General features: G+C 36.5%; 1 protein-coding gene and 1 pseudogene across 2 annotated transcripts; both read right to left on the bottom strand.

The window, feature by feature from the left end:
* Positions 1-755: 755 nt before the first annotated feature.
* LOC149143229 (protein EXECUTER 2, chloroplastic-like) lies at positions 756-1,163 on the bottom strand. Its single transcript, XM_089451732.1, has one exon. The coding sequence runs from the start codon at positions 1,161-1,163 to the stop codon at positions 756-758; it is 408 nt and encodes a 135-aa protein (XP_089307858.1).
* Positions 1,164-9,561: 8,398 nt separating this feature from the next.
* LOC149143228 (glyceraldehyde-3-phosphate dehydrogenase A, chloroplastic-like) lies at positions 9,562-12,972 on the bottom strand (annotated as a pseudogene). The gene is made up of 9 exons (XR_016264274.1): positions 12,802-12,972; positions 12,487-12,608; positions 12,232-12,393; positions 11,886-12,071; positions 11,618-11,778; positions 11,231-11,295; positions 10,935-10,984; positions 10,296-10,717; positions 9,562-10,045 (listed from the first exon to the last, which is right to left on the bottom strand). The product of XR_016264274.1 is annotated as a glyceraldehyde-3-phosphate dehydrogenase A, chloroplastic-like (transcript).
* Between the last annotated feature and the right edge of the window lie 6,086 nt (positions 12,973-19,058).

The following is a 19,058-nucleotide window of genomic DNA, read 5'->3' as shown; positions in this document are numbered from 1 at the left end:
CTTCACCAGTGTAATTAATTCTAGGTACAATGCTTTCATCCCACATGACTTGTTCATTTGGATAAAGAGGGAGAGAATTTACCACTTCCTTTTGAGACTGTCATTTCTCAAAATTAGAAACCATTGCCTCGGTAATGAAATCCATTCTTTCAACACATGGATCAATGTCCTTAAGCAATTTAAGCTTATTACAGAAAACATCCTTAAGTTATTCTTCAGACAAAATAGAAAGCCTCTTACAAAGTTTGTTACATTTTTCAATGGAGCCCACATTGGCCAATGCTATATCTTAGAACTTAGGAATTTCCTTAAAAGCGTAGCTGAGAGAAATAAGTGAGAAAAAAATCATCATCACTAAGTTGAGTGCCAACATGGTTATCTATCTATGTCTATTTTGCAACTGTTGCAACTTTCCAAGCAGGTGGCAGTTGCTTTCCTCTTACAAATTGTAGAGAGCCATCATCCTTAATGTGAAAACAAAAGGAATCATGACCCCTTCTCTCTATTTTGGCTAGTACATGTACAAGAAGGCTTGGAGGTGCATCTTTTGCAATACTCTATAAAAGAGTACAATGGGCAACTTTCACAACAACAATTTTAATAAGTTGCATAAAATCACTATTGCCTCTTACAGTTGCTTTATCATTATGTAGATCACCTCTAGTTTTATCTTCACCAGTAGTTTCATCATCCTTCTCTTTATTGACATCCTGGATTAACTGCTCAAAAACCTCTGAGATTATATCTGTGTTTTCCTATTCTAGAGTCACAACTTTCAACACCTTGAATTTTAGGCCAAGCATCCCAGCTTTAAGAAATTTAAGAACTCGTCTCAATCCCTCATCTCCCACATCTGCATCATCATTTTTCTCTATGTCAGTATCTGAGTCTTCAGTAGCTTTAGGTGATACTAAAAAGGAAGCATCTGCAGATTGTCCATTCCGCTGCAAGTAGACCACCTGCTCCTTGTATTTATGATCACTGTCTTTTGTTACAAAAATTTCAAACAAAGGAACGCCTAGAGCTCTTGTAGCCAGCTGCCTTACATTGTAACCCTTGGCAACAAATCTCTCATGTTGAGAATCAATATGGATGGTTTTGTCATATGGATCATTTGCACCCTCTGCCAAACAAGCCGACCATCCAACGTCATGTTTAATCATTCCTTGTAAACCTATAGTACAATGATCATCTGATGGCACCAATATAGGATTTGAAGTGCATGAATAGTTCCAGGAAACAGAATTAGCCCAATTTGAAGAAGTGTCCAATGTTTCTCAATAATGTGTAATGCCTCAATTGAGCCTCCTATTTCCTCTGAATCTGGATGAAATATTCCTTTCACCATATAATTTCTTTGCAACACCTCGAATCTGGTTCAGAAGCCCAGAATTGTGGAAACAATAGAGCTCACCCAATGCAAGAGTTTGATTGGGTTGCAGTTAACAGGATAAACTAAACCATGAGAGGTAGAAAGAATCGGTCGTCTCTTTGATGATCTATGTTGTGATTTGGAGTGTCACCGAGAACTAGTAGACTTGGGAGATAATTGGAGATTTGAAAACCATCATAATAATAATCCTATGTAAAATCCTAAGAGAAACTGCAAACTTAAACACCAATTTTCTTTTTCCCATATAAATCGTTTTTAACACAAATATATATGTGATAACAGGTCTGAGGTAAGGTTTCAAGGCCACAGGTGCAACATTGCATGGAGGTCTACTTGAGGGCCGAGAGTCCTATTATAGGGCCTTCTCTTCAAGTTGCAGGTGCACAGAGACTAGTGCAAGTGAAGAAAAGGGTGTTAACCCTTGAACAAAGTTTGGAGCTCTTGTTGTAGCAAAACCATGGGCTGTAGGGTGCCTTGTGTAGGTTTCCAAAGACTAAAATAGTGAGTGGGAAGGTCTAGAATGGACAACAAAAGAGAGTCAGTTGTGTGGAGAAGGGTAACATAGATTTGGAGCATAATTTAGGGAGATATTGATGCTTGTGGAGCTCTGTTGTGAACACAGTGAAAGACACACATTTTCAGAGTAAATAGAAGCTCTTTGAGAGGAGACTAAGTACATGATCTTAGTAAACACAAAACTCATATTTCAGTCATCAACATATTTTGGACTTTTTCAATACAATAGACCTGTAGGTTTTCAGTCTAACAGCAGTGAGCCCTAACATCCTTTCTCATCCTCTCTCTCTCTCTCTCTCTCTCTCTCTCTCTCTCTCTCTCTCTCTCTCTCTCTCTCTCTCTCTCTCTCTCTCTCTCTCTCTCTCTCAATACTCAATACTCTATAACTCAATACTCAATAAGCAGTTATAAATCCATGCTAAGAACCAAACTATCATAGAATATTAAATAACTCTGCAATAAGATAAAGAAGGCGTTCCCAAGAAGGTATTGATGAAAATGGAGGTCTTTCTATAGACTAAGCTCAGAGCCCTTAAGGAAGTCAGTTCATAGGGCTTGAACTCTACAGTTTCTTAAGACAATATTCACTCCAATGGATACTTTCTTAAAGCTAGTTTTTGGACCAAGGCTAGTAAGATGGAATATTGATACAAACGGGCTTGTCTCTTTAGGCTTTCCACTCTCTTTATTGTTCAAAGAATGGATATTATGTATTATGGCTAGTCACCTACGACTTAAGACTACATCAAGAGGTCTATGCTTATTCTCCCATGCTATAGGGGTCTATTTTACAGTTACAATGAAATTAAATTAGAGTTGTCAGAATCTATTAGCTCAGAATTATGTTTTCAACTTTTTCTTGAATTAGAGGCAACTAAGTTGGACTAAATCTTGTGTTTTATAGGAAAATAAGTTATACTAGAGTTGTTCAAAACCTTTTTAGCGTGGAATTTTGTTTCCAACTTCTGTTTTTTTTAGATACAACAAAGTTTGATCAAATGCTGCATATTTATCTTGTCTCAAACTAAGTTCAGAGGCACTGAAAGAAAATTATGTGCCTTCTCTTCAACTAATTCTGCCATAGCTATTTATTGCAACTTATTCTGACATATTGGTAAAATGATCATTATTTTGATAAATAATTTGTGTTTTTAGAATCACTAGCTGCTGCAAAATTATCTTTGGACATGTCAGTAGTTTAACAATTTCATGTAGCAAAATCAAGGACAATTGGTTTAGCTTTGAAGATTCTATAATATATGTCATGGAAGGTGATGTGAGTCCTACTGGTCCTGCCCAACTTGAGCTTCCAAGGTAATAAGAAGATTCCTACACTTGTTCTTTTAGAAGTCCTCAAACCTCGTTGGCCTTTTATAACCTCTGGTCTACACGTTTTCCATAGAAGCTTTGGGATATTTGTAATCATGGTTGTATATAGCGAAAATGATTGTTCTCTATTCTAATCTTGACACTAAGAAGACAATATTAATTGAAGTGCTATACAACAATATTAACTGAAGTGTTTATATAAACAACTGGCTTAATCCCTTGGGAAAGAAAAGTGAAAGGATTATTTTCAATTTTTGGCAAAGCTTTTCTCCTATCATTTCCTCCTTGGATATTTAAGTCCATCTTGTGAGCACCCCAGTTCATGTAATCATTATATAAAATCTTGGAAGTTTGATCTCATGCTTCTCAACTGGTTTTTGAATTTGAAAATCCCATATCATGCTTTTCAACTGATTTTCGAATTATAGATATTTTCTCTAGCATAATTGTGTAAATGGATGTTCTCTGGCAGGTCTTTTTTGTAAATCTAATCTTGCATAGGTTGGTTTGTTATAGGGCGATAAGGATCTTGGTTCTTGGTGTTCAAGACACTACTTTAATATTGTTTAGCTTAAATTTTCAAGTGATTCTCTGATTATAGAAATTCCAGGGTCATTCCTATTTCAAGGAAGTGATATTAGTTCTTAATATTGTTTCTAGGGTCGTTTCTATTTCCTATATAATGTTAGTTCCAATGTAATCGCTCATTATTTAAAAGAGACCTTAAGGAGAAATCCACTATATCTAGCTTGAGTGGGCCTAATGGTTAAGAACATGTGTTTCCTCCTAAGAGGTCACAGGTTCAAAACCAGAGGGGGTAGAGTATGTATGCCTTCATTGACTTAGCAGTCAAATCACTGTGTGGAGGTGGGTCCCTTGTCGCACAAGTAAGGGGGTCTCATACACCAATGTGGTGTCTGGCTTGGTTGTGACCTTAAAATTGGATAATCAAAATATCCTCTAGAAATTTTAGAATTGTATTTCAAAGGTATGAGAGTGCAAGGAAGCCTTGTCTTTAGTGAGGTGCATGATAAGGTAATGCTTGCCTTCAACATGTAGAAAATATTGTAAGTGTTTGGAGGTTTATTTTGGAATACATCATTATTTTGAGCTAGCCAAATGGAGCAGATCACCTCTACAACCAAAATATTGTCTTATGTTCTAGTTGTAGTCCATTCATTTAATGCCTATGTGTTATCTCCAATCCAGTGTTTCATTTTACACAGTCTATGAGTGATAGCCCATATCTCATTGGTGAGATGAAAGTGAATCAAAATGTGATTTCATGCTTTCGTGTTATTCCCTTAAGAGAGCATGTGTTGGGACTTGTCCATCCTCTTCTTCTAAGCATTCCTAGGTTGGGATTGCACCCTTGATTTGAGATTTGGGGCCCCAACTTTGGTTGTAGATAGTTGTCTTGCATCTAGAGGGTCTAGACTTGTGCTTGAACACCTTATTTGGTACAAATCTATTCATAAAGATTCATTAATTGATTTTTCATCATAATATAGATCAATTTATATGTCATTTTATATGCATGCACATAATTAATCTTCCTAAAACATGGTTGATCTTTGTGTGCCTTAGACCATTAAATGCCACAAATCATAGTGAGATGTGCTTGAGTGTGGGTTAAGTAATTGCATTGTGGGAGAACTAATATGCATTTACAATGTATATCAAAAGAAGAAAGGTGCAACTAATATGCATTTACAATGTATATCAAAAGAAGAAAGGTGCATTGTAGAATGCATGTGGGGTCATAAGAGAGGCATCATGTCACTATACCAGGGATATAAAAATAAAAGGGTATAAAAAATGTGAATAAAAAAATGGATACATACAATATTTAGTGAAAATAGGGGTTTTTTAAATTGGGAAGGTGTATTGGATTTATATCGGTAGGGGATTAAATAATGGGATTTTTAGAGGTATTTTCCAATATGTAGTCAAATTAAGGGTATTGTTTAGTATGCCACGAACGCACGTGCTGTGTCATAGGTTCAGTGAGGGAAGCCCCCATGATTTACATGTACCAAGATATGGATGCACATGCTTATGTCTAGTGCTTCCATATCGCTCTGATTTATGATTAGATATTGGCATTGTTGCTTAAAATGCATCAAGAGAAATGTGATTCTTGTTTCGTGGCAAGAATATTCAAAGACTTCTTCTAGCTTGTATTTTTTTTCTTGTTGGTTGGTTGGAAGTTTTCAAGGAACCCCCTACCCCTCCCTTGGAACTATATTTATATGTAAATATATTCGTGGCTTTAATATGGTGTCAACTTTAACACCCAAACATAGGGCTTTTGCAATTTTTTTCATCTTGAGAATCTTCTATCCTTTAATTTCAAGGAAGTGTTTCTAGCTCAACTGAGACATTGGAGAACAATCAAGAAATAGAAAATAAGAAACATAAAGTTGGAATTGGACTATAAGAATTTATAGTAGAAAGAGTTAAAGATATTGGGTATTTGTTGAGTTTTCGACAACTCCCAAAAAAAATTACAAAGACCTTCGAAATCATGAGGAACATATCCATTACAAAATAATTCAATTCACATTTTCACATCGAAAAGGGAATATAAAACATCAAATCACACCATAAATAGAATCATGGGGTCTCTTACATAATTGTAGTAGTTAGCATTTTTTTTAATGCATAACACAATCTCCTATGCAATTTGGTATTCAAGTTGATTGGAAGAGATCAGTTTATATCCTTTAAAAAAAAAAAATCATCCTAGATATAACATGTGGGGAACCAAATGAAAACGAAATGATGCACCAACTTAACGAGGAAATAAAGGTCGTAAACTAGGATCATAAAGCTCTTAATATAATTATTAAAATAGATCATCACTATATTTATTGTTAATTACTATAGTTTCAGGATTAAAAAATCCCTAGGCATGCCCTATTAAAAATATATATAATATTAAGATTATTAAAAAATCCCTAGGCATGCCCTATTAAAAAATATATAATATTAAGATTAAATCCAAACGTTGATTTGGAGTTGTAATGAAACATTTTTAAAACTGTGAAATAATAACAGCATACAATTTTTAATTGCAATATTACTCAAGTTTTATTAATATAATTTTAATAATTACATTTTATTTTTATAAAAACAAAACAAAATAATAAATAATTTTCTTTATTTAAGAAATATTATATGGTTAGAAACCATATTTGAAACGCGTTTTAATCAATTAAATATCATTTTAGAAAAATAGTATTAATCCAATTTTAGATTATATATATGTATTTGCTATTATATTTAAAATAAATATATTGGGTTTAATTATATTAAATTAAAAAAAAAAAAAATTATAAAATAAGAAATAAAGAAAAAAGTTAGTATTTATAAACAATTAATTAATTTTATATTTAAAAAAAAAATATGAAAATTATTATTTTATTAAAGAAAAAATTAATATTAAGAAGATAATAAATTTGAATTTTGGATATATATAAATAAATATATAATTATAATTATAATTTTGAAACACTTTTTTTTAAAGAGAAATAAAATTATAAATGAATTTTAATAATTTAAAATAAAATTATTTAAATGATGAGTGGAAATCATATTTATATTAATTATTATTAAATATTTATAAAAAATTAAAATATATATTTTAATAATAAAATTTTTAATTAATTGATTAATTATATATATATATATATATATATATATATATATATATATAACTCAGTTACTTTAAAAAATAAATATGGCTAAAATTTAACTAAGTAACTTCTCACCACACTACATTAAAAACTTAGAATTATTCAATATTCCCAAAATAACTTTATTATTTTAAGATTTTCATAATTCAACCAAATAATTTTGTGTTTATGATAAAAGAGTTTAAGTAGTTTTGTAGTTTGGGTTATTTTTATCGAGTTCTTGCTCCATTGCGGCTAGGGTTTCTCTAATCGTCTACGCTTGGCACTGAGCTTCCGTAGAGATTCAGGAACTCGCATCAAGAAAATTTGTTTTCCCTTGTTTCATAGCTATCCTATACAAATGAAATGACTTACAAACCTTGTTTTCCTGATTCTTTAGTGATGTTTTTTGCATTTTTAAAGCCTTTTGTTAAGCCCCTATGTTTTATATGTATTTTTCCGGTTTCTCAGAATGTCCAATATTATCCAAATTGGATCTCTGTGGGTCTGTTATGTCATGGCTAGGGTTTCCATAGCTTCTTGAAACCTTGATGTTGAGCTTCCATGGAGACTCTTAGGGAAACTTCACTATCGATATCTAGTTCGTCATTGCTCATGGATAAGGTTTAAAGGATATCACGTGGGTGTTGGGTTTGTTGTTTGGTTTAATGCATGTATAATGACTTTTTGTCAATTGGGAAAATCATGAACCCTTGGGTGTTTTTTATTTTGGAAATTGGTATTACTCATTCCTTTTTGAAAAGTAGGGAGATAGAGACCATATCTGTAAGTCAGGGCCTTATTTCATGGGTAACAGAGGTTTGTTTCTCATTCATTGGTCTATGGAATTTGATTATGTAATGGAAATTTCATCTGCACTTGTGTGGATCAGAATGTGATTTCTCCCTCTTCTTTGTTGGGGAGAAGATATTTTTAAGGATATAGGAGATGAACTAGGTCAATATATTACTAGTGATGTGAGACATGGGAAAAACTTTACATGTGCTATAATTTGTGTTGAAATGGTTTTCTCAAAAGGCCTCCTTGAGGCAATTCAACTAAATCTAGATGATTGGTCTCATAAACATGTTCGTTTCAAGTGTAATATTTGTCACGAGTATGGACGCTTTGAGAAAAATTATACAAAAGCTTCATTTTATTGAAGTTCTACAAATCCATTGCCCCCTCCTAAAGAAGAGCAATGAAAAAATAAGCAAGGATTCATTCTAGTTAAAAGGAAATATAAGAAACATGGAGATAACAAGCAACAAAGATGTATGGTTGAATCTCCACATTAGCCCCTTCATAATAATAGCTTTGAATTCTTAAAGGTCCTTGAGGAAGAAGGTGAGAATCTTGATGTCCAAGCATATCAACTAGCACCAGATCATGTATCTTTAAAGAATACTTGTGTTCCAAAGGTCCATCCTAACAAATGATGAAGAAGATCCAAATTAAAACTCTCCAAAGAAAACTTTTGTGGTGGACAAGTTTTCTCCAAAGGTTCCTCCTACATTGAATGATGAAGAAGTTGGTAAGGTGGTCAAGAAGAAATACAAAACCTGTTCTTCTCCCCCTTCCTATTTAGATGTGCTTACAAGTCAATGTTCTTCCCCACTAGTCACAAGAAGCAAGAAAGATCATAGGATAAAGAACTTGGGTTCTGAGCCCTATCTTGCTCCTTGTGGGTCCAGCTGTGGACCATATTCTAGCAATTTATAGAAATGCCTTGTTTCTGCATTTTCTATAGGAATAAACATTTGAAGATTTAGTTTTTGGAATTTGGCCCCCATTTTCTTATTGGGAGGAGATTGGTTTTTAGCCTTTCTAGAATTTTATGAGGCAAAAGCAATGTATCTCTTGATGTACTTGCCCCATAGAGGTGTTGATTTTTAATATAATCTACATACTCATTCTTGCTATAATAAATAAAAATAAAAGAAAACAATATAGTAAAAGAGTTAATTAAAAATATTCAATCTTGAATTTAAAAATATAATAGCACAATCATATTAACTAAATGACTTGATAAACCTCAATTTATAATCAACATTAAAACATCTCATCATACATCCCATATTGTCAAAATTAAAAAAATCATAAATACTAACAAAATTAAAATTTTATTTTAAATTATTATTATTTTTGTTAATTATAAAAGAATTAATATATGAATTAAAGATATATATTAGAAAATGTAAGAATATTTTTAACAATGAAGATTCACCTTATTTTACTATTGACATTTTTAATGTATAAATAAATGTTATTAAGAAATCAATACATCCCTTATCAATATCAATCAAAATATTTTTTTTATATTTTATTTTAATTTATTTTTGTTATTTTTTTAATTAAATTAAAAATTAAAATCTTAAATTAAGATTGAAAAAATATCAATATCAATCAAAATATTTTTTATATTTTATTTTAATTTAATTCGGTTATTTTTTAATTAAATTGAAAAAAAGAAACTACAGACCATAATCTTGCTTTTTAAAGTCATCCATTATTAAAATAGAGTTTTACAATAAACAGTGATAATACCATCCTTGATAAAGAGAAGCTACACACCATAATATTATTAAATAACAAATTTATTATTTATATGAAAATAAATTATTACAAATCTATATCAACGCTGCGTGACACTGGAGAAACATGTCTTTCCACCGTATCAAAACCATAAAACTAAAACGATCCAAGGGTGTAGAAAATGTCAGAATAAACTGGGACTTCAAGTAACAGCTTTGTTACCAGTTTTTTCCTTCCTCCCACATGCACTTATTTCTACTTTCGCAGAGTGACTACAAAGATGAGGGAACATTAATAACAATGGAAAGGAAGGAGTATCACAAATATCTTTAACATCACACCGAAACAACACCAAAACATAAATTAATTTTATTTTCTTCCTCTTTCTTTTTTATTATGCACTGTGACTAAAAGACGAGGGAAGGGGAGGGTCGAAAGAGGGAGTAGCCAACGCTAGAATTAAATGTCGTATATTTTGCATTCAACGTCCTCTATATCGACCCTGCACATTTCCTCTTCCTCAAGAACAAGAACTTCGCCCAAGGTCGCTGCATATTTTGCATGCACCGTGTGTGCAAACTCTACAACTCTTTGGCTGTTTATTACAAAACGAAACATATAATCAAAGTTAAGTAACCATTTATTTAATCTAAAAGTTGGGTAAATAAAAAATATAGACTGAGAAGGCAATGCATCAACAGATTATCTATATATGTTTGTGTATATATCTAATGGTTTAATTCTTGACCAGTTTGAAACTTTCAGTCGTTTAAAATGATAAATGAGCAATATTTATTTAATACACTGCTGCTAAAAGCATAATATTTGTGTTATGAGATGAATACCTGTAAGCCCATTCATTGTCAAACCAAGCGACCACTTTGATCATGTCCTCTCCCATGACCATGGTGAGTGTAGTATCTACAGTGGCCGAAGCGTGGGAACCGAGAAAGTCCATGGACACCAAGGGATTGTCACACACTGCAACAATACCTTGGAGGGGTCCATCCGAAGCAGCCTTCTTGAAGGCTTTCTTCACATCATCTACGGTAAACCCCTTATTCCCCACGGTGACCACCAAGTCCACGACAGAAACGTTGGGGGTGGGCACGCGCATAGCAATGCCGTTGAACTTATCGTTGAGATTGAGAGTGCTGGGCAGCACTCGAGAGAGTGTATTAATGGATATATCGATGTTTGTTGGAACTATGTTTAGCGCTGCCGCCCTTGCTCTTCTCTTGTCACAGTGTATTGCATCCAACAGACTCTGCATTGAGTCACCCAAATTTAAATGAAACCTTTCCATAACCATTCATCTAATCATATGAAACAATAAGAGTTGTCTGGTTCGAATTCTTTATTAACGTTAATAACGTCAATTTAGTGGAACTAGATTTATTAAAATGTGATGAAGAACTGTGGAATCCATCTATTCAATATTTGCCACTAGTTTTCTTTCAAAAGGTTTTACAGAATCCAATCACCTGATCGCTGGTGTATGAAAGTGTTGCAGTCACACTCCCTTTCGCTATACCTGCAACATCGACATGACAACATTCTTATGTTATATTGGTCACTTCGACCGATTTCCACGACATACAATTATAACCATGCAAAATTTGCATGGATACCTGCAATATAGCTGGGCCGATTTTTTTCTTGTTTTATTCAATTAAGCACTTAGACAGATCTATTAAGCCATCAGCGAAATATTTGTAACCACCCTTAACAGAATTAATCTCCTAAAACAAATACCACAAATCAGGAAGCAATCACTTACCACCGAACTCGTCGTTCAGAATTTTGATTAATGGAGCAATGCAATTTACTATGCCAGAGCCATTACTGCAAAACGTAAGTTATGTTATGTCAAAATCAAGTAAGGATTGATATTATTATCTTTTAGTGTTTGTAAAGATTGGAAAAGAGAAAAAGACTTCGGTGAGAAACCAGAAATCAAATATCTTCTTTAACACACACACAAAATAATTCTACAGCACTAAAATTTGAATCGGAACTATCTATGACGAATATTATTGGAACACATTCGGGCAACCTGCAGATCTTTCTCCGTTTTGCCCTGGTAAAACTCAATGGTCAAAAGATTATAAAGATTGATCAAAGTGACATGACTCTGAGAAAGGAATGAAATGATGGTTTTTTTAACCTAATGATGTTGTGCTCGTCGTGAGAGTATTCGCTGTCATTGATTCCCACAACATATGTGGGAATATCGTCGCCCCTCCCAGGTGCTGTAATGATCACCTTTTTAGCCCCCGCTCCAATGTGCTTCTCAGCTTGGGTTCTCTCTGTAAACTTTCCGGTCGCCTGCATCATTGGATTGCATTAATTCAGGCTCAACTATATCTATGTCAACTATAGTTACTACGTATTCGAAGCATAATATATGTATTTCAAGATATCTAAGCCCTTACCTCGATGACAAGGTCAACACCGAGGTTCGCCCATGGCAATTGCGAGGGGTCTTTCTCAGAAAGAACATAGATTTGTTTCCCACCCACGTGCATGCTTCTGTAGCCATTCACATCAGCTTTAAATACACCCTCCACATCAGCATCAAATTTACCCAGAATTGAGTCATACTTCAGAAGGTGAGCAGCCTGCATTCACAATTCAAAGTAAAACTATACGCTCAGTTTCATAAATATGGAAAACAAATGCCATCTAAACATCTGGAGAATATATATATATATATATATATATATATATATATATATATATATATATGTGAAAGGCCTCCCCTCCCGTATTATAACATACATTTTCAACACCAGTAATATCATTGATGGCGACGATTTCAAGAGGCGAGCGCTTGTGGCCATGCCAGGAACGCATAAAATTGCGGCCAATGCGTCCGAATCCATTGATAGCGACTTTCATCTTTGCAACGGTTTCTCCTCTCACGGCTCCTGAGTTTCCAGCCTGATTATTTCAGTTACGAAATCAAATGCGTCAGCAAATATTGGCGGCGCGAGCTGTGATGAGTGGATAAGATTGGGAATAGTATTGACTCACCTTAGCTACAACCTGTGAGGCAACCGCATCAAAGAGGCTGAGGTTGTTCTCCCGTGCTCGTCTTCCATATGTGATAAACCAGATGTCGTTTTCAGCCCCGCAAACTCTGATATTTCAGCTCTCTGAAGGGCACATAAGATGATTGTTAGTAGTATTATTATTATTTTTAAGGTGAAAGTTAAGTTAAATTATTATTTTAGTGGTTTGTAGGATAAGGGATTTATTAATTTTAAACTTGTAATTTTTTTAAAGAGAAAACACATCATTCAAATTATATTAGAAAGTGAAGAAAATATGAATAGTACAAAAACAAACCTTGAAGACAGAGGGAAGTGAGCGGCTCAAAGATGAGGATCTGGCAGCTGCAGGGCGATGCGCAGGAGCGGGAGCTGCAATGTTGGCTGCTTGGGCGGATGAAGGTAGCGCCATTCTCGACGTTGTGTATGCTATCAGAGATTGATGGCAATAATTCCTTGCAATGACTGATCGATCGATCCGTCTGTGTCTATATATATAGAGACACAGAGAGTACAGTACCCTAGGAACCCTACTATATGGTATTGGATATGCTTTACTTCTGTTACAACAACATTCGATATTCGGCGTTCTTTTTCTTTCCAGGAAGGTACTCGATAACATTCGCAGGTAATTCTCGGTTTCTTCCGCGCTACCGAGGACTTTCATTGTTTTTTCCACTGTAAATGAGACACTAAAGTAAAGCGTGTGTGTGTCTATAAATGGAACATTAAAGTAAAAGTATGCGCGCCTGTAAATGGGACATTAAATTAAAATTATGTTATCATCATGAAGGTCGGACATCAAACCGAAAGTATGCTCTCAGTCTTAAGGTGGGAGGTTAAAGTAATAGTGTATTATTTTTGTAAGGAACATGAATAAAGAAAATATATAACTTTATCACTAAAGGTTGTCATTGAGATAAAATATTCTATAATAATTACCAATCATATTTAAAGTACGTTAGAATTTCAATGGAAGTCGATGGTAGGTAGAAAAAGTGTATTATCGTGGATTCTTTTTAGATATTAGTTTAAATAAATTTATTATCAAAATAAAATGATTTTAAAAAACAAGGGAAATTTTTTATTTTAGTTTTTAAATTTCGAAAATTATTTTAAATTTAAAAATTAATAATAAATTATTAAAATAAAGTGTAATGTTTTATTAATATTTTTTTTGAAGGTTAGTGTTTAATAAATAATAAAATTTCAATTAAAATAAGAACTTTACAAAGGAGTTATGGCTACAATTTTATCTCAATGGTGACCAAGGTGGATTAAATAGTTGATCTGATACATGCTAAAGTGATAATGGATGTATAGGCATCAGATAAACATATATATATTTTAAATAATGTTATTTAATTAGTATAATATTTTTGTTTTAAAAAGTAACATTAATGGAGATAAAATTACAGACACTCAATAATATATTCTATTAATTGTTGAATGAGGAAATTACTCACATATTTATACAATCAATTGTCTCAAGATAGGAATGCTATCTTAGATGTACAGTAGTGTGGTTGAGAGATTCTCTCAACCACACACTAAACTAGGAGAAACTATATTCTAGCTTATTCCTATTATGTAGGAACAAACTCCTCAAATAGAAAATTACAACCATAGACAAGTAGGAATTAATTATTTCCAACTCCCCCCCTTAATGACTACTTGTCATGATAGTCAAATCCACCACCATCAGGCGAATTGCATGCACAAAACCTCCAAAACACAATCTTCCGCCCTAAGACAGATCCACAACTCCTTTGATCCCGCGGATCCCCTTGAAGGTGAATTGGCGCGATTAATGGCCTAACAGACGCGCCAGTTGGCCTTCCTGGCGCTGCTGTCAGTGGGAAAAACGTGCCAATCCCCTTCTACTCAGAAAAAATCATCTGAGTCCGAGCCAGGTGTTCTGCAGTCCACCTGCTCAATTGAGCACAAAGCTCTCGTGTACACACAGCCACAAAGGCAAGCTTGTCAAACAACGCATTGACATCCACGATTCCAGCCACAAAGGCACCTCAAGCCACATAGGCGATTCAACCACAAAGGCAAGTTGGCCACAAAGGCACTTCAGTCACAAAGACTATATAGATGGTTTCTGGCTCACCACCAACCCTCACTTTCAATGACAAAATATGGTTTCACGCTGACCATAAACCATTACAAAGTGGTTTTAAGATCACCACGAACTTTCAAATGCCTTTAAAAATCTTACATCTGATTCCACATTTTGGAGTTGCTGGGTACATACAATGACTATTACAATAACATGCTAGGGAGTCTATTCCACAAACCACACTAATTCAAACAAACATCTATTTTGTTGTCCACCATAAACGTTGTCGCTGCTGCTTTGCCTCATCTGTTCATTGTTCACATCTTGGGCATCCTTGTCAAATAACTTCTTGGAAATCCATGCTTAACCTGTCATTCGTTAGAGTCGCTAATTCTAACAAATAACTTCATATTGAGGTCACGAATCTCAATATGTATACAAATTTCCAAGACTAATTTTCCTTTACACATACCCAAAAAAAAAATACACTGCAAACTTAACTTCAAAGTGGTCTCCACACAAGGCTAGGGCTGGCAATCTGCAACAACCTGTTGGATCTCAATCGGCCATCACCGGCCCTGGCACACCCAAAACTGCACATAGGAAATGGTTGCTCTCGATTCACACAACCTCACACATCTTCGTCCTCCTTTGCTATTTCGTCAAAGGAATTGAGACGAGTCTGATGCCGAAATCGAGGGTTGGAGTCCCATCCCATCAGGTCCCCAAGTCGCAGGCCGCTCCTGCTACAGCAATTTCCATGGAAGATGGGCAGCGAAATAGCCCCTTTAATAACTCACCAAATCTGTATGGCTATTTCACCATCTATTCTCATAATTCCTTATCGAATGCGACTGATCTCAAAGATAAAAGGCCTAACCCTCTCCAAGGGGGCAAATCCAATCTGCCATCTAGAAATTTGCAAATCTGCTCTACACAGGTCGCTCCCACTAATGGATCAATCTAATAACTGATCAAATTTCTCCAACTTCTTCACTCTATAGTTTTCTAGAAATAAGAAAGTAAAACAGTCGAGACCAGTGATGAGCACTCCTGCCCAGAGGGGAAGGGCTCCATTAGTGAGAATCTTAAGCGCAATTCATATCTCAATCTAAAGTCGATTTACAACAATGAACTCGATTTTGAAGAAGATAAGTAGCAGGAAAACTTTGAATAAGGGCAAGACGCCCCCGCAGAAACAACAATGGCGCCGAAAACATGCCTCCAGAGGACGAAAACACAAAGCGCAACATCAACTCGATGGTGACTTCGCTTCTTGAAGCCTGTCTGACCTTCTCCTCCTCCAAGTCGGCCAAATCAAAGCATCTCACTAGTCTTGCATTGCCTCCATTAGTAAGAGCAGGTGGACACATGGGGCTCCGAATCCACCACGCCCATCGACAGGTAAGGCGAGGCCTGCAATTCGAAACCGGGTCTTCTAGTCCAGAAATTTCTGCTCCATTCAGAATTGCTTCTCACCACCTTCAGGCCTCTCCAATTTCTTGACAGCAATTGGGATGAGACGCGATCCAGCGACCGCTGATTACAAAATAAAACATCACACGCGAATAAAACATGGACTGGGTTGTGGCCAGCAAGAACAGAGGAAATATTATTATTGTAAGATGACCAAGCTCGAATCCTGGCAGAGAATTAGAAGCATAGTTCAGCCAGTATCTCTGGCGCAGCGCGTAATCCGGGTACAGCCGCGAGTATAAGGATTGGCCTGCGAACCACGTCCACAATTGTAATAAGGAACCCCGCGCTTCGCGCACGGCACCCTGTCTCTGGTGAGGGCACCATAACTAATATAGGTCCTCTTCCACCACAAACTCCTCCGATTCGATTCCGAGTCCATCAACATTTCCTCCTCTTTGTCAAAGCAACCACCGATCGAACCACTTGCAATGTCCCTACTTCACCGCCCAGTTCAGCACGTCATCGCCGGCGTCCATGGCACCCACGCACACCGCTGCAAGAAGCAGAAGCAGAAGTACCGATGCCGCCCGGACGAGATTCGAACCCGAGACCTCCATCGGGAAGTAGCTTTAGTAAGACACACAGTTACTCAGAGATCTGACGGCCTTCTGCCATTTCTGGGGATTGTTTTTATATGCTGCCAGAGACCCTTTCCAATCTACCATGGCCAGCAACGGCCGCCCGGCCCTTTGCTCACTGGCAGAGCGATTCCAAGGGGCTTATCCACGCCCGCGTCCCGTTTCATGAGAATATCCACCAGTATTTCAACGACCCTTGCCTCCATGGCTTCGACGCGGTTCTTTCCAACCGAGCAAACCACCAGAAGGGCCTTCAAACTCGCCCTTACAGCCGGAGGGTTTCTCAACATTTCCACCAGGCCTTCAATTAGTCTGTCGACCGCGGAAATTTGCCACAGGACCCGTTCGTCCGTCGTCAGCGTTTCGATGACCTCGGCACTCCCGATCGTGAGCAAGCGATAATGGTCAAAATAGCTCAAGTACAATTTGAATAAATAAAATAATTCCCCATAAATCCCTGTGGTCCCCGCTCCCCTGCTCAGACGAGTCTTTCGTGACTGTGCGCGAGGCCGCTGACCACTTCTTCTTTCTCTTCACGGCCACGCCAGCCACGCCAGCGACGAAGGGGTTAATCAGCTTTTTGATGTTCGACCTGGAGCGCCATCGCAATTTTCGACCCAGCATTACCAGATCTGCTGACTGCTCGGCATCAAGTCAGCATCACCGCTGGCTCAACCGATCTACTGGCTACCACATTGCAATGAATGATTGGACCACATGTGAGTATTCAATTGGACCATGTGTATGCCACATAAATAGCCCACTCACTCTCCACATTACCTTTCCACATTAGCACCAAATTTGTGCCACATTAGCTCTGTCATGTGTCACGTTCTGGTGCTTCCACCTATTAGTCATGTCAACACGCCTTCCCATGTGTCACACTCTAATTTTTCCACCTATCATGTCACATCATCATATGTGCAATCTAGTAATCATTCCATTTGATATGAACTTAAAAGGAACGCAACAACTTATAGATATAATCATAAACATAGAGATGCAACAGAAAATATTTCATTTCATTAATAGAAAAATATTGAACTATGCTTACAAACAGAATGGAAATAAGATAGCTCGAGCGATGGTAGCTTATCTTTGAGAAGAGATGTGGCGACTACATGCCTATGAACTGTGTTACAATGAGGCTCAAGGGACTATTTATTATTGGAAAACATCAGAAAACCGTAAACAACCAAAACCCTAACCCCAGGAGATGTAACACCAAGGGTTTTGGGCCCCGTTGGGGTTAGTTGGGCAGCCAACTTCTTGGGGTCATAACTTGGTCATATTATGTTCGTTTGGCGCATAAAATACCTTTTTTGAAAGGTTTCGCTGAGTACTACAGGTTTCACCGCAAGCCCCTACATATGGCTATGGACTTGCCGTGAACCTCAGAATCGTCGTTTAGGGGGTCAAAACTGCTCGAGAAGTTTAGGACATGAAAAACTACTAAAAATAGTAAATGTTGAAATGAACCAAGAAATAGATGAAACTGACTAGGGGGTCTAGGTGGAATAGGTGGGTGGCCACCAATATCTACCTAGATCATTCATCCCCCCTTAGGAAGCAATGGTCCCCATTGCATGCAGAGCCTGCATGAGGTGAGTAAATTTCTATTGAACCCGGTCCCTGGTGAACCACTTGCCCTAGTGAAGGAGTTAGCCTACTTTGATAACTCGGTATAACTGTATCCTCTGTTCGCGAGTGTTCTTCATCTGTGTGTCCATGATCTGATCAGTTGTGGCCTGTTCCATGCAGTCCGGGTTGAGCCATGTTTTTGTGAGCTATTTTGTAATGTCACATGTCCAACAATGGTGGAAAGTATGGCCGAAGACGATCTGCATTGAAAACTGGGTGCAAACCAAGGAATGGTGGGATGTTGATCTTGAAGTTATTGTCACCAACGACCTTGGTGATGGTGTATGGACCATATCGGAACAGGCGAAGCTTACGATGGGGTACAACAAGCCTCTCCTTCTGCAAATGTAGCCAAATTTGTCACCCAATTAGAACTTGTGCGACACTCGATGTTAATCATGGTGTTGCTTTTACTTAGCATTGTTTCTGTCCAATATATCATGGACCTGTTGGCGGATGTGTTGAATGCACTCAATGAAGTTGTTAGCCCTTTCATCCTCGGATTGAATGTGAGTCGAATCTACCTGAGTGGCTGCAAATGGTATGGCCACATCAATCGAGCATAATGGTTGAAATCCTAGCCCTACCTAAAAGGGGATGTGGCTTGTTGAGTTATGGAGAGCTTTTTTATAGCTATGTTGGACATAGGAGGGACTTTCATCCCACGTGCGTGGATGCTTTGAGTTGTACATGCGCAGAATGTGTATAATCATCTTGTTGACAACCTCTATGTGGCCGTAATTTTTGGGATGGAAAGTCATGGACTTAGTAAGTTTTGTATCAAGAATTGAC

This window comes from Pinus tabuliformis, chromosome X, assembly GCF_031772625.1.
Source record: "Pinus tabuliformis cultivar Carrire ecotype Pingquan chromosome X, CPIR1, whole genome shotgun sequence".
In the NCBI taxonomy this organism is placed as follows: domain Eukaryota; kingdom Viridiplantae; phylum Streptophyta; class Pinopsida; order Pinales; family Pinaceae; genus Pinus; species Pinus tabuliformis.
This window is presented reverse-complemented; position numbering and strand designations above follow the sequence as displayed.